Source organism: Excalfactoria chinensis, chromosome 5, assembly GCF_039878825.1.
Source record: "Excalfactoria chinensis isolate bCotChi1 chromosome 5, bCotChi1.hap2, whole genome shotgun sequence".
NCBI lineage: Eukaryota > Metazoa > Chordata > Aves > Galliformes > Phasianidae > Excalfactoria > Excalfactoria chinensis.
The window spans coordinates 36,273,781-36,288,819 of record NC_092829.1 but is presented as its reverse complement, the minus strand read 5'-3'; the positions used below and the strand labels follow the sequence as shown (position 1 = coordinate 36,288,819).

The following is a 15,039-nucleotide window of genomic DNA, read 5'->3' as shown; positions in this document are numbered from 1 at the left end:
TCATATTTTAAATCATTATTTAAATGAGATTTTTTCAATGAGTAACTGAACTCTTGTTCATTACAAGGGATCATCCCTCCATTCTGAACGTTATTTATCTGTATATGCTGCACTGGTGCTCACAAGCCACAAATCCCTGCAACCAGGGATCGGGACATAGCTGCACTGGAAGCTGCACAGAAGGGAAAGATGGTTTACAGCCCAGGAAGCCTTGCGGTCTTACATCTAAAATGCATGAGAACCGAGATGGTGAGCACCAAGGAAATGAGGAAACAAAGCTGGTTCCCACGAGAGGCTGCAGGCACACTGAAGAACAAAATTATAAGAAGGATAACTGAGTTTAAGTTATAGATGTTAGTTTTGGTATTATTATCTAGTATTATTTATCTAGTCTTGCCTCTCCTCTGTGTAAGACAGGCAGTAATTTCTGCATCCAGACAACAGGTCAACTTGGGCTAAGCATCCGTGTTAGTTCGGTATATGGGCCAGTTAAAAAATCCCTAAGAAATGGCGACTGTACCATATTTCATAATTATTCCAGCATTTTACCGCCATCAGGGATATCAGCATCTGCCTTGTATTTCATTTAGCTTTTGTGTAGCTTCAGCTTTTTGTCTTTTAATGTCCTTTCGTGCAAGATTTAATCTGTCAGAAGACTCTTCCCCATGTAGCAACTTGTAGGCTATGACAAAGTCGTGGAAAAACTTCTCTTGGAAAAACTAAGTAGATGGAGTTTCATTAGTCATTCACTACAAAGGATGTTTTCCAGACCTGAAATCATTCTTGTAACTCTTTTCTGAACCTTTTCCAATTTTCCTACATCCTTTCTAAAACGTGGACACAAAAACTGGAGTCAGTATTTTAGCAAGGAGCCTGCTAAAACTGAGTGCATAGGTAGCACGTGGCTGTTCTCCCACTCAGAACGACATCTGCAACTCTCATAGCCACAGCAGGTCTCGGTTGCTTCGGTCTGAGGGATGCATCTTCACTTGTCAATCTTGTGAGTAAATGGACCGCTTTCTCTGGAGGCCATATTTAAAAAGTCCTTTGCCAATATTTCTTATAGTTTAAAAGCTTTGTATTTTACCAGTGGCCATCTTCCCTTCTCTTGAAAAGAAGGAGAAAAAGGTAATGAAGATCGAAAAAGTCATCTGGAATCTGATTTGTTTTCCATGCTAAGACTACTTCATTGAAGTGACAGTCCCCTCTGCACAATGGTACCTGTGTCTTCCTAGTGCTCATGTACTCATCCTCTAGGAAAAAGATTTGAACCTGTGCTGAAGGGCAGGATGTCTTTAGTAGGTGAGAATAGAGAAAATTCTGTCATGAGAAGGTTTACATTCAGGACTATTCGCTGGTGCCAGCTCTTAAATGTTTTCATGGTGGTGTTTCACTTTTTGAAGGAGTCTTAAAAGCTTCAGTGCTCAGCAGTTGGTAACTAGTTAAACATCAAAACTGCTGTTTAAAAGGAAGAGACATCTTCCCATTGAAAACACTTCCTTTGCATGCTAGACTCCCTAATCAGAGGGCAAATACAGATAATTTGTGTCTGGTTTGGGTGCTTTTTTTCCAAAAGAGTTGTGATTGTGCAGGAGTAAATCACGACAGTTGAGTGATAATTTCAAGTGTTCCCCATTCAAGCCTCAGAGCCTCGGTGTCTATTTTTGGTGTATAAAGGACTGCTGGTGATTTCAGCTGGAGCTGAACATCAACAGTGTGCCAGATGGCCCTGTGTTGCTTTCCAGGTTAAATGTCAAGTGCATTTATTTATTTATTTATTTTGTGGGCTTCAAAGTAAGAAAGAAACAGATGAAAAGTTATTTTGTAGCCTCTGTTAGTAGTCCTTATGGCAGCTTGCAATGTAAGGTCTGTGCAGTTGATCCTTTTGACAACACGAAATTGTGAGGAAGATTTTGTTTACAATTTCTAAATCTGATACCTGAAAGGGAAAATAAAAACATCGCATGGTAAAACTGTAATTGCAGGAGCAACATAAATAATTACTTTTTAAGACAAGGGAATAGCTCACAGCAGTATAAACCTTTTCCCAGAAACACTTATTCTTCAGGAATTCCTGCAGAGCAGCTGTGAGGTGGCTGATGGCTGCTGCAGTTTTTCATATTTAGATGTAACTGCAAACCAGCTGCGATGACAAATTGCTTATTTACCTTTAGCTCAGATCAATGTATGGCAGAGCGCTGCGAGTCCTGCGTTAGCTGTATGTTAAATGCTGACCTCGTGCAATACATGTTCAAGAAACAAGGTGTAATGGTGATAGAATTTCTTTCTGTTATGCAAAAGACGTGACTATAAGGCTCTTTGTGTTACAGTGTGTAAGCCTCCAGAGACTTCTCCACTGATTAATTTACCAAAGCTAGCCTGAAATAATATTAGACCCACGTCTTCTCCGTACCACAAAGTAGCTCAGTATTGCTATTATCAGCATATTGCCTCAGAAGGTTGTGCCACAAATATGGATTGTAGACACTAAGTAGAATTAATGAGCTGTTGCCTAGTTAAACATTAAAGAGCAGTTACAAACGACCTGAAATGCAGCGAAGGCAGAATTATAAATGCTCCACGATAGCCAGTAAATAAACACATTTTTTAAAGGTCTCCAGTTTTGCATTATTTCTGTTTTAGCAATGAAAAGCAGTAGGAGCAAGTCAGGCTAGAGTTGTAAGTGAAACTGCTGCAGAAGTGTATTTCCATGATCAAATATGCTCGTCTCGGGGTAGCTGTAAGCTCATGTGATTTCCTAAATGTTGTGCCGCAGTAGCTGATGGGCTGTTTCCACATAAAAAGAAAACCCTGCCCACTCTCTCCTCAGGCACCAAAGATGTCAGCAGCGCGAATACCTGAATCAACAGATCCAGCTGCGGATATCTCTGGTCTCTGCCTTTGTCCATATTAGTGCTCTTTCAGGTTGAGGGCTTTGTGAAAATGATTTTGTGATGACGAAGAGCACAGTGGCAGCAAAGTTCCAGTTCTGTTGCAGGCCTGGGGAGGCGGGATTCAGCATGCGACCTGTGCTCTTGCTTTGTAACCAAATGAATCACGCTGTGCACAAGACTCGGACATAAATAATTAAAGGGAGCGCTGTTCCTCACTTGATCCTGCACGTCTCAGTCTCTGGCGCTAGATGTGAGAGGCAGCTGGGTTGTTATTCAGGCTGCAGCGAAATACTGAGAGAAATCAAATACTTTCAGTACTATTTTATTGGTCCAGTAGGCACGGCTCAGTAAGCACACAGATAACGTGAAGCCTGTGAACTGCGTCATGCAGCTCAGTGAAGTTAAACAGCTCTCTGAATTGGGGCCATATGGCTTGACAGAGTTTATTAGAGATCGATTCCCAGGTTGCACAGCCATCTTCCTTTGTAGCAGTGATTTCATTGTTTTAAGAAAGGAAAAGGACTTCCTCTCTTTGCCAGACAAGAAAGGTCACCTGTAGCTAAGAGAAATACCATCCTCTCTTTTGTTGTTTAAAGTAGTTTGAAGAAATTGCTGCTTCCCGAAGGTTTCTAGTTCAATGATTTATGCAGGTGCTTTCTTTGAGGTTGTCCACTGCCATTGTAGTCACTACCAAACTCCCTTTTCCCTCCCCTATTTCTGAAAACAAGCACAGTGCAATAACTGCAGTTTGTACTTCTGATGTTGTCAAACGAAAAATAGCATCTGCAACATCCTTTGCTTTTCCCCAACAGGCTGACTTAAACTGCAACATTCAAGATGATACAGGAGCATTTTATGGAGTCACCAGTCAGTACGAGAGCTCAGAAAACATGACAATCACCTGTTCCACCAAAGTCTGCTCCTTCGGAAAGCAAGTCGTAGAAAAAGTAGAGGTGGGTATTGGGGTGGGCTGTGGTGAATCTCCAGTTCCTTTGGGTTTTTGCTTATGCTACTCCTGCCTTCTTCTTCCCGAAAGAGTGTTTTCCTTCCCAGGAATGTTTGGGTGTGTTGTAAATCGCTGTGTCCAGTGACACTGCAGTATATAAAATTCTAGTTCCCTGTTGCTTGAAATCCATCTCCATCCTGCCTGTTGCTTGGAATCCATCTCCATTCAGCCTGCAGCTGACATCAGTGCAGCCTCCTCTGTCACAGCAGAAAAGTGTTGAAGGAAAAATGCTTTTTGCTCCCACTTACAAGCACTCATCCAACCACGTGGCTGTTTGAACAGTACTGCAGTGACAGAGGATGGTGCTCTGTGTTTCTTCACTACTTACAGTTATCTTACACACAGAAAGGCATAATTTCCATGGTCATCAGTACCTTTAAATGGAAAGGTAAATGTTTTCTAACATTAAGTGGCTTTTACCTATTTTGGACTTCTCTATTCTAAGCCCCCAAACTGTATGGGGTGGTCAAGTAGATACTTGGTTTACCGTGCAGCAGTACTGTATCTGATTAGCTTGTCTTCTCTGCACTAAGCCCCGCACCCACATCTGTTGCATGCAGAATAGTTTTTGTATGGGCAGTTAGGTTGAGCATTTTGTAGGTGTATTGGTCTCATGTCCTCCTTATACTGCAGAAGTTGCTCCGAAAGTAATGCCTCCTAATGATTTCTATGACAAACACAACAGATACATATAACACTATTTGACTGTTTGATCAACCAAACCCTCAGCTCACCAGTCATGAACAAGAGCCTGCATGCCATGCTCTTAACATTCTGCATGGCTGTCTGGAATGTGACTTGTCTTTCACATTGTTGTTACCACTGGTGCAGTGCGCCTCCTTCCACCTCACTATGCCAGCGTCCACTGTTTGATCTCTGTAAATGATCAGCAAGCGTTAATGAATGTCACTGGGTGCCATTTTTTTTCCACGTGGAGGAGTTCAGTGACACCCCTTTGCTTCATGCGCACTTACATGTCAGACACCATTTTGTCAGCGTGCCCCTCTGCTGCCACCTGTCACACAGCAACAACACGGAATGGATTGGCAGGAAATTTCCACCTCTATCACCAACCCACCAATGTCTGTCATGGACAGATATAATAAAATAGGAGGCATTACTTTCAGAGCATCCCTTGTATATATGATTCCTGTGCATGTTGGCCATAAAAAGTTTTCCATCATTTCTGTTATTCATTGCTTGGAGGAAACAAAGAAATCCCACATACGAGTGAGGAGAACATAGGAACAATTGGTTTCTAGGCAGCAGGAGACCAGGAACCAGAGGGACCCTCCTCCAGCCCCTGTCAGCCACTGCAATATAAATCAGTCTGCTTTTCTTACAGCTGCAGCTTTGCATCTCTATGCCATTTCCAAGTTGCATATTAAATCATGCAGTAATATGTAGCTGTTTGCCTGTATATATTTATACATAAATACGTAGGTGGAATTCTGTTCTTCGCAGCTGCTTGTCTCATAAACTGCTGTGAAATCAGTCATAACAATCTCATCGTAACTTTTCCACTTAATTCATTTTTAATGGAATTGGTTTTCTTTGTGGAATCTTCTTCCCAGTGTCTAATTCACAGGTTGGAGAACAAATTGTGATGTAACTTGTAACAATTAGTGGCCTTTGAATTTTTAGCAAGGCACTGTATAGCACAGGTGGGAGTGTGGGTGTTTGTGTGACTAAACCCACTCTCTCTTTCTCCTGTATACAGAAAGAAGGAAAAAACACAGACGTAGCATTCGTGGTTCTGATCTCTCTAAAGTGACTTTGCTTACTCTAAACGCTTTTGTTTTTTTTAGACTGAATATGCAAGGTTTGAGAATGGCCGATTTGTGTACAGAATAAATCGCTCTCCGATGTGTGAATATATGATCAACTTCATACACAAGCTGAAGCATTTACCGGAGAAATACATGATGAACAGCGTGTTGGAAAATTTTACGATTTTATTGGTATGGATTCGCTCTTTATTTTTCATCTGTAGAATACTCTCAGGCATTGTATGGCTTGCTTAATGTGCAGTGTTTAGAACCACTTTCTGAATCCCTTAGTCATGTTGCCTACTAAACAAATAATCGCACCGAGTTCAGAATAATACCCTTGGAATCATGCACTATAGATGCCAAGGGTGAGAAGGATAAGCTGGCTGAGAACATGAACAAACATCTCTGTTATTTTCCAGATATTCAGCTTACTGCTCTTATTTTCAATTCAAGTCTCTGTTTGGTTTTTGTAGAGAGCCTGAGGCAGTAACTTGGAACCACCCCATTCATCTAATGTGTTCTCAGTGAGATGGCAGTTATAATACCGCAAATGTCAGTGGTGTTAATTAGTTCTTGGGCCAGGAAAGCATGCAGTAATGGTGAGGATACACCCAACAGGTGATCTAAAGCATGAAGAACGGTCTGTGTACTAGCTTTTGAGCCAGTGTCATCCAGCTACCCTGCTTTTTCAGCATGGCTTTGCAGAGTCGTTCTTAACACATTCTTACTGCATTTAGAACCATGCAATGCTGCTGCCACTGTAGGATTCAGGCAGGACTGGTGGCTGATAGCAGTAGGGAAGAGGCAAGGCAGCCAGCTCAGAGCCATACAGTATGTGAGAGAGGGGTGTGCTCAGCTCAGCTGCCTTTTGGTAACCAACACAAGGGGGCAAGGGCACACTCTCTTTGTTGAATTGGGACTGAAGTTGGTGTGGGTTGAGGAAGAACAGGCCAATGGTTCACAGTCAAGAAGCCAGGGTGGGATGAATCTCCATGGCCCCATGTCAGTAGCCTCTGCTACTGTCAGTGTAAGAGAGAGTGGACGTGTCAAACAGTGACATTTAAACACTGCCTAAATTTAACCAGTTGTTTCTTCTTCTGACTCTGGCGTTTTCAAGTTTATAATACATTATCTACCTCTTCCTTCCTCTCAAATAGGTTGTAACGAACAGGGATACACAAGAAACCCTACTCTGCATGGCTTGTGTATTTGAAGTGTCGAACAGCGAACATGGAGCACAGCATCACATCTACAGGCTTGTAAAGGACTGAGCGGTTATTTATATATACAGTTCATTTCACTTCTTTATCAAAACACAGACTGTAAACCTCAACACTAAGTGGCAGTGCCTCTGGCCCAACTTTCACCCACATTTTTCTAAATCCTGTTTTAGTGAGTCATTTTTAATGTGTTCATATATAATTGTAGCTGTGAAATTCTGGTACAGTTGTAAAAATTATTTCTAAAACTAAGTGTTCTTCAAATTTGTAAACCACAGTTCTTTGGGAAGACTGTATTTAAGAACCGAACGCCTCTGTCTGTGGGGGCCTATTTTTAATTCTGATAGAAAAATGTATGACAGAGCATTTGCCATGGGGAAAAACTGACAGCGTTTATAAGATTTTTGGGTTGTTTTTGGTTTTTTTCCAACGCAAAATACTTGTTTTACAATGCGAGTGAAATTGAAATGAATCTTTAGCTATAACTGTAAATGAGTACACAAAGTTAATTACCTTTATAGAATTATCTTTGTAACTAATTAGGGTGGATGGACAAATATAATTCACTAAATTATTTTTTAAAATGAAACATTTTTTTTTTCTGTTGGAAACCAAATGATAAAAAATATAGCCTTAAGAAATGCCTGTTAAGAAACAGACAGGTCCTAAAATTAGGCAAATTTTGTATTTTTTTCTCAATGCTAAAACTAATCTTCTAATCCATTAAACTTTCAAACAGGTATTGCAGAGAAAGAAAGCGTCACCCCTTACCCCTAACATATCTAGTGTATTTTGAAAGATTATAAAGTTGTATTGTACTAATATGAAAATTTGATTATTTAATGAAAAGAAGATGGCTCATTTTGCAATAAGTAGGTAAATACTGAAGATTTAGACTCACATTATATGTAGTCTTGTGTGTGCAGTTATATTTTATATGGACAACTATGTTTTCTAGTTAAGTTGAGTGGAAAACTTGCAACTCTGAACAGATAAGTGGAAACAACTGACATCATTGCTACAGCATTGAGTAATTTGTAAACTGAAAGCAAAACACTAAAGTGTTTGAGAGAAGAATGCATACACTTCTGAAAGGATCAACAGCTTTAATATCTGTGAGATGCTAGAAAATCACAAGCAATATCAGGCAAAGAAGTTTGGAAAGCGGAGGTTTTTTTCCTCCTCTTCCTTTTTTATCATGGTGCTTTAACACATCTCTCCAGTTCTCTCTCCAGTTCCAACCTGCAAAGACCTTACCTGAAACAAACGCGTACGTACCACATGGGTTCTGATGTCCTTTTTGCATCTGGATGTGGTAGCGCTCATCCTTCTTCTATATCAGGGAAGACTCCAGGAAGTGAAGTGCAGCTGAAGATATTTTAATGCTGTGCAGATGCAAAACAAGGATGTGGGTGTGAGTGATTATCTGAGGGTACACACACGTGAGATAAGTATTCTCATAATTCCTACCTAAGCCAGAATGTTCCTCAGTTTCTTTTCTTCTGCACACCCAGCACTGCCCTTCAGCTGCCCAGGCAGCAGTTGTTGTTTCAGCAGGTGCTGGGCCAGCAGTGGGTCCCTGTGCAAAGCATTTGTCTGAAAGGCTCAGGACTGCTTGGCCAAGCACAAGCCACCTTAAAGGTCAGTCATGAGGTATTGACTAAGAGCGTTCTTTGCAGCTCTAGATCAAAGAAGTTAACATTTGACAGCTCCCAACTCACTGCCCTTTCGGTGCCCATGCATGATTTATGTCTAGAATTTACTCCTTGGCAACAGTGCCATAGTCTTTGAAAAAGTCTCAATTTCTGGATTTAAAAAAAAATTATATCATACTCTCTGTTAGAATTGCCAATAACTATTTATCCAGACCAGAATATAGCCTAGATGCAGCAGCGGGTCATTGTGGACTTGCCATACAGACATCTGAGGGGAAGGGAGGCTGAGGAGCCTGCCGCTGATCTAACTCTAGTAGGTGGACGATAGCCGTGATGTCTAGCTGTGGATATTAGGGCTGATGATCTTTCAGTTTATATTCTGTGAACAGAACAGTGAAATATGTCCATGGTAGGGTCTCTTAACACTCATTTTTAACACTAACAATCACATCAGGAAAAGCACTGCATTGTAACAGCCTAACGGTAGCCCTTTATTCTAAGCACTTGGTGTTACAAGTCAAAATCTACTTTTTTTTTTTGTTTGTTTTATTTTGTTCTAAAGTTGTCTTTTATTTAGGGTTTGAATTGTGGTTTTGGTGATGTTTTGTTTTAATAACAAGTGAACTCTTTGAGGCATATCAAGTATGTAAGTCAATTTGCAAAACCAGATACAGTCTTTTGAATAGAATCTGGCACACTACATATGTCGTAACTATAGGGTATAAAAAGTCACAATGTCTATTGGTGTTCACATATGTAATATTCGGGAAACTACTTCCTTCATCTTTTCTTTACACTTCTGTAAATGATCCATACCCTGTATATGTTAATTCTTAAAAGCCTTAATCCTTCAACTGTTCAGTGTGTGGTGTGTAGTCCAACAGGCTGCCTGTAAACTGTGAGCTCTTTTGTAAGCTGGAAGTATTTATCTTACTGTTACTTTTTGTAGGAATCTTTTAATTGAGAGCTGCCAAAGCATTACAATATGCAGTGCCTTAGCGTTATATTAGAAATACCTTTAGCCTCTTAACATAAATTTGATACATTGTTTTATTAATTGGTTCCATTTTTAAATAAACTGTATTTTTCCCCCCGCAGAAAAAGCTCCTTGACTGCTTGGTCTAAACCAACCCTCAGTACAAGTCAGTCCCCATCGCTACGCGATTAAATGTCTATACCAAAAGGAAAGGTTACAGATTCATAGTTCTCCGTGAAAAGTGAATTGTATTAATAATGCTGCCTTTTAAAATTTCATGACCAAATAATTAATTGTGACTCTTCTGCACTCTAGCATGAAAGTGCCTTTGGTTTGAAATTCCAGCTTAGAAAAGTGCTGCCATAATAATGACAATTTGTAGAGAGACCAAAAATATTTAGTTATCACCGTAATGCCTTTGGTTTATTGGAATATGTTGAAAATACAGGCCTCCATTCACAAAAGAGCACCGTTTATAGCAAGCTGATTTTGCTAATGATCAACCTGCTGGAGAATAATGTACTGTTTGCCATTTCTGACAGCACTACAAATCAGCTACTGATTTGTCTATGATAGAAAAACAAAAACGGTTCGCATTTATATTCTCCTCATCCAGCCGTGTATCTGCATAACGAGATCCACGTGCTGCAGAATTTCAGACGGTGGGCAAATGTGACTTTTCTTGTTCTCCTCTAATAATATTTCAGTGTCTGTGAGGATTTTTTGTTTAGGTGGAAGACTTCGTTTACAAAACCGTGCATGCTGAAGGTCAGGTGCATAAAACAAGGTGAAAATGGAGAACAGACGATAGCTGGGGTAAACACGACGGTGTGGTTTTAAGCATTGAACTGTTAAGTGTGAGCGTTGTGGATGAAGGTGCTGTTGGAGGAGCTCTGGCCAGCGCTGCTCAAAACACAGGGTTGCTTTGTTTTGTTTTTCTCCCATATGATGTCTTGGTAGAAAGGAAATTAATTAGCTCCTCTTAAGAATGTGTCTGTATTTGATATCTTCTGTGAACGGGGGCCGTACTGTGTACGCTACGACTAAAATCAGTGGGAAGAGGAGCAAGATCTTAAGAGAAAGACGTTAGAAAGAACAAATATCAGCAAAACCAAAAGCTGTCAGAGGGATTATATAGTTGTGAATACGATTTTAACTTGATTTTTAAAGTACTTGATGAAATCTAAGATAAACTTTTTATATATAGAAATATTGTGACACTGTGTGGTAAATCTTGTGATAATTCAAATTCCCTGTCTCCAAAATATTATTTTTGTTAATCCTTCAAGGTCTAAATCTCACTCACCTCCGTTAAGACAAGGAATCCTGTTGAATTCGATGAGACTGAGGTAGGGCAAAGACGATTCCGCCCCACAAGCAGAGCGAATACTTTGAGTTATTACCAAACATTTCAGTCTTACTAATCCGTATTTGTGGTAAAGTACACTTCTGTCTCATTAAAATAAGCATAATGGTACCATTCGGGGCTGTTAAAAATTGCTACTAGCAAGCGTAGTTTTACTTACTTGAATTCCAAAACCATTTTCTTTAGGTACTGCACCACTATTTTGAAGGAATTGCAGATATTATGCCTGTTTCTCACGTTCCCTTTCTGCTGCAGCTACGGCTCAGTCAGGTTGGCAGTAGCTTCTTCCGTTAAAACCTCCACAGTGTAGGCTATTTTAAGTAATGAAGGGTGTACATTACTGTTGAATGTAAGTAACTGGCCAGTTCAAGGCAGATACAACATTTGACATACTAATCCGTATCTATTTATTTTTCCACCACAGCTCCTAGGGCATACTTGCTTTGGAAGCAGTTCCCCTTACAGTGTCCCTGGATCATTCATACTGAGAAATGTTTTCTCTATTCTTTACTTGACCCATACTGATCCGCATACCCGGTCAAACAGCAGATGTGATAACAGAGTCCAGTTTTGTATTTTTCTCAGGATGATATCCGTTCCCTCCCCCCCCCCACCCCTCTCTTTCACGACAAGATGCTTATCCCCCTAAAAAAGATCAAGGCTGGATAATTCAAAATACAAAACACGCTTTGGAGATCTTCATCTTTTTTTTAGCTTTTCAGGTCATTCTTGCTGAGATCATGTAATTAGTTTAGTGTGTAAATTAAATCTTAAATGCACTCAGTTGACAAAAAGGAGACAGATCCCTGTTACCTCCTTTCAGAATACGTGTTTTTGTTTTGTTTTATGGGCCTCTTTGATCCAGGCTCATGACTGCAGACAAAAAATACAATATGTGCCTGAAAAAAAAGAAAGACAAGAGAATTTTATAACATTGAAAACCCGAATAGCCTTTAATTCTTCAGTGCATTTTATGTAAAACAGGTTGGGGTTTTGTTTTGTTTGGATTTTTTTTTTTTCCTTTTTTTTTTGCCATGTGCATTTGTTCACATTTGTAAATGACTTAATGGAATTCTCACTTTATGTTTATTTGTGTAATGTGTATAAAATGGGTTTGTGACTTAAGCATATTCATATATGGTCAGTGGTTACTTTAATATTGTACTGCTGCTGGTAACTTTTGATGTAGAACTCGCCTTTTGATGATGAAGTACCTCTAGGTTAGACAGGGAGGGAAAGCTCTTTGGATAGAAAAAAAAGCAAACGTTCTCCAATGTTTTCTTCATGTATTTGCCGAAGCTTTCAAAAGGAGTTTCAGTCAAACCTCTTGGCAGTACAGTATTCTTGTATTTGTTATTGTCTGTGTGTAGGTACTGGTACCTTTTTAATTTTTTTTTTGTTTTTGTTTTTGTTTTTTTTTCTTGTTTTGTTTAAAATGTTTTAAGTGTTGGCTTTAAAGTGAATTTATCTTTAGTATGATAGTAATATGAAAATTATAGGTTTTGTGTGCAGAGAATTTTTTTATAAAGTGCTTTGTAAAAAAAAAAATTAAAAAAAAAAATGTATTCTAGCTTTCGCGGTACATATGTGTGATAACTTTAATATCCATGACAGTTAAGTGCAATTATTTCATCACTCTAAAAATGCTATTTTTGTGTCGGTTACTGCAGGTGTTTTCATGTCTTTGCAAAGTGACACATTTTGATGCCTTCTTGATAAAGTGGTAGAATTTTTGTAGCTTTCTAGAAACTTTGTATTCATACAGTATCGATTGAAAATAAAGAAAATGAAAGTGTTCTGTGCATTTATCTTTATCTCCCACGTCCATCTCTTTTTAATGCTGGGTGCGGCTTTCAAAAGCACTTACCAAAGTAGCACGAGACCAGACTTGTGGGAATAGCTGTGTGCTTACCTGAAGGCGCAGATGGACATCTAGTACGATTCACAGATACCTGTAGAGATGGCACAGCTGGATGCAGTGCTCCACACTGGGTCCGTGTGCTTTCCAGACCTCTGGCTTGTATGGCTTCCTAAAGAAACAGCAGTGGGTTTTTTGAAGCATGATTTAAATCATACTGTTTAAATGAGAAAAGCCGCCCAACCTCCCTATGCCAGAAGCAGGAGTGATCTAGTCAAAATCTTACATAGCGAACAGCACCAAATACATCGTTCACATGACAACTAGGACTGGCAGGAACAGAGTAGTTAACTGGGGTTGTGGTGAAGAAAAGAAGAAAAGAGAGTAAAGGGGGATATATCCTACATCAACTGGAGTCAATGGGAACATGACCAGGACTGGGGGGGGGGGGGGGGGGGGAAGGAAACATCTGGCTCATCTTCTTCAAAAGGAGAGCAGTGGCTTTTGAATAAACCACGTTCCCTCCCACACACCCCAGTTCTCCTTTTGGATGGCAGATGTTGCACTGCCATTTTTAAAATGTCACCAGAGCTCACCCTGTATGGGAAATGAATGGGTCGAGAACAACACGCAGACATGGTCTGTTTTGACCCTGTTTTCACTTCTTTGTTCCCCATTAAGAATATAGTTTCAGCACTTTGAAGTGGCTAAGCTGTTTCAGAAGCAACCTGCTCCTTAATTAATTTAGGTTGAAAACCATAAACCTACCTTTAGGAAAAATGCCACCCAGCACTGCAGGTTGGCAGTCCCTGAGTAACGTCGCACCATTCACGTACCCACCAACTGCCTTCAGCAGACACAATGGCCTCTCCCTACTTCAGCACAGCTTAGCTTACATGATTACAGCATCGCGGCCACAGGATGCAGAAGACAGACCAGTTGCTGCGTGCAGTTTTATGAAGTGCTGCATGACGAGCTCCAAGTGAGCCGCAGACTTTTTTTCTCCTGCTTTTTTTTTTCCTTTTCATTTTTTCCTCCTCAAGATGCAGCCAGTTTGACAATAGAGACGCGGAACACATTTAATGCTCGCTAAACCAGGAGTAAAAGGACAGTTCAGAGCTCAGCAGTGTGTTAGCAGATGTCTGTAGTTCCCCACACACTGCTCTAGCTGTTCATCCCAACCCTGTGCTTTCACAGCCTTACCATTGTTGTCTGGGGCCCTTTGAGAGAGCAGAAGCAGCTGAACAATCTGTCACACAAAACAGCAGAAGCTTAGCAGTGTTCGTAAATGATTACCTACCTTGTAGAGAGGTGTTACACTCAATTGGCTAATGGTTGTAAATTGTTATATGATTGCTGTTGTTTTGTGAGAGCTGGAGCTGTGCTGGAGACGCTGGAGGTGCGTGGAAGGTGGGAGAGGCAGGAGGGAGTGGGGGGAGAACGTATGAGGAGAAGACTGAAAAGGAAAATTGCAGAAACCCAGAGTGCAAGTCGGGGAGGGCAGGAACAAAAATGGAATGTTACTTCTCAAAGAAAATGAAAATCTGAGCAAAGGAGCAAATAGGAAGAAAGGATGACAAAGATGGTTTCAAGACCAACAAAAAACAAAATTCCATCAGAGGAAGGGAGATCTAAAACAGAAAACGCTACAACAAACATTCACCTTTAGGTGCGTAAATAGAACTGCCTTTTTTGCTCCTAAATTGCTTCTTATTTGTCCTTCCTATTACTGGGGCATATTTTCTTAAGGACTCTCTTTGGGCTTAAAGGGAAAGGGCTGCTGGAGGCCTCCCTTGTATTAGAGTTGTTGCATTCCTCACAGGGAGCTCAACAGAAAAAAGCCCCAAAATCTCAGCAAGGTACCCAGTGGCCTCCCTGGTTGATGGCAAGTCGTCACCTTGGTTTCAGTTGGAAAACAGGGAGAAAGCAATATCCAGAACATCATCCGAAACTACTGACTGAGCAAAGACACTCCAGCACAAGTGACTGGTCTCAATTCACCAGCAGCAGTGGTTTATCAAGCTGACTGCCTTCTACACATACATTCTTGGGGAGTGAGTGGGAGATGCACACACACACACGCGCGCGCACACACACACACGCGCGCGCACACACACACTGGGGTCATCAGAGCAAATGGCGCCAGAGCTGTGGTATGTCCTTTTTCATTTACATAGTTCAAAAAGGAGACCAACTCACTACTGCTGCTTACCTTGCAGTGCACCTTAATGCTCAGCTTTCCAGATCTCCAGCAAAGGCAGAGTATGCAGAGACTTACTTGCTGTTCAAACA

The 15,039-nt window shown here is 40.5% G+C and overlaps 1 protein-coding gene across 6 annotated transcripts in view; it reads left to right on the top strand.

Moving 5' to 3' along the window:
* Positions 1-12,695, top strand: part of TEAD1 (TEA domain transcription factor 1) — a 141,397-nt gene extending 128,702 nt beyond the window's left edge. For all 6 annotated transcript variants that reach the window (XM_072338650.1, XM_072338647.1, XM_072338648.1 and 3 more), the window contains 3 exons: positions 3,707-3,847; positions 5,709-5,861; positions 6,830-12,695. In XM_072338650.1, the coding sequence (XP_072194751.1) occupies positions 3,707-3,847; positions 5,709-5,861; positions 6,830-6,943 (408 nt within the window). In that variant the 3' untranslated portion in view covers positions 6,944-12,695. The remainder of the gene's footprint in view (positions 1-3,706; positions 3,848-5,708; positions 5,862-6,829) is intronic.
* The last annotated feature ends 2,344 nt before the right edge of the window (positions 12,696-15,039 follow it).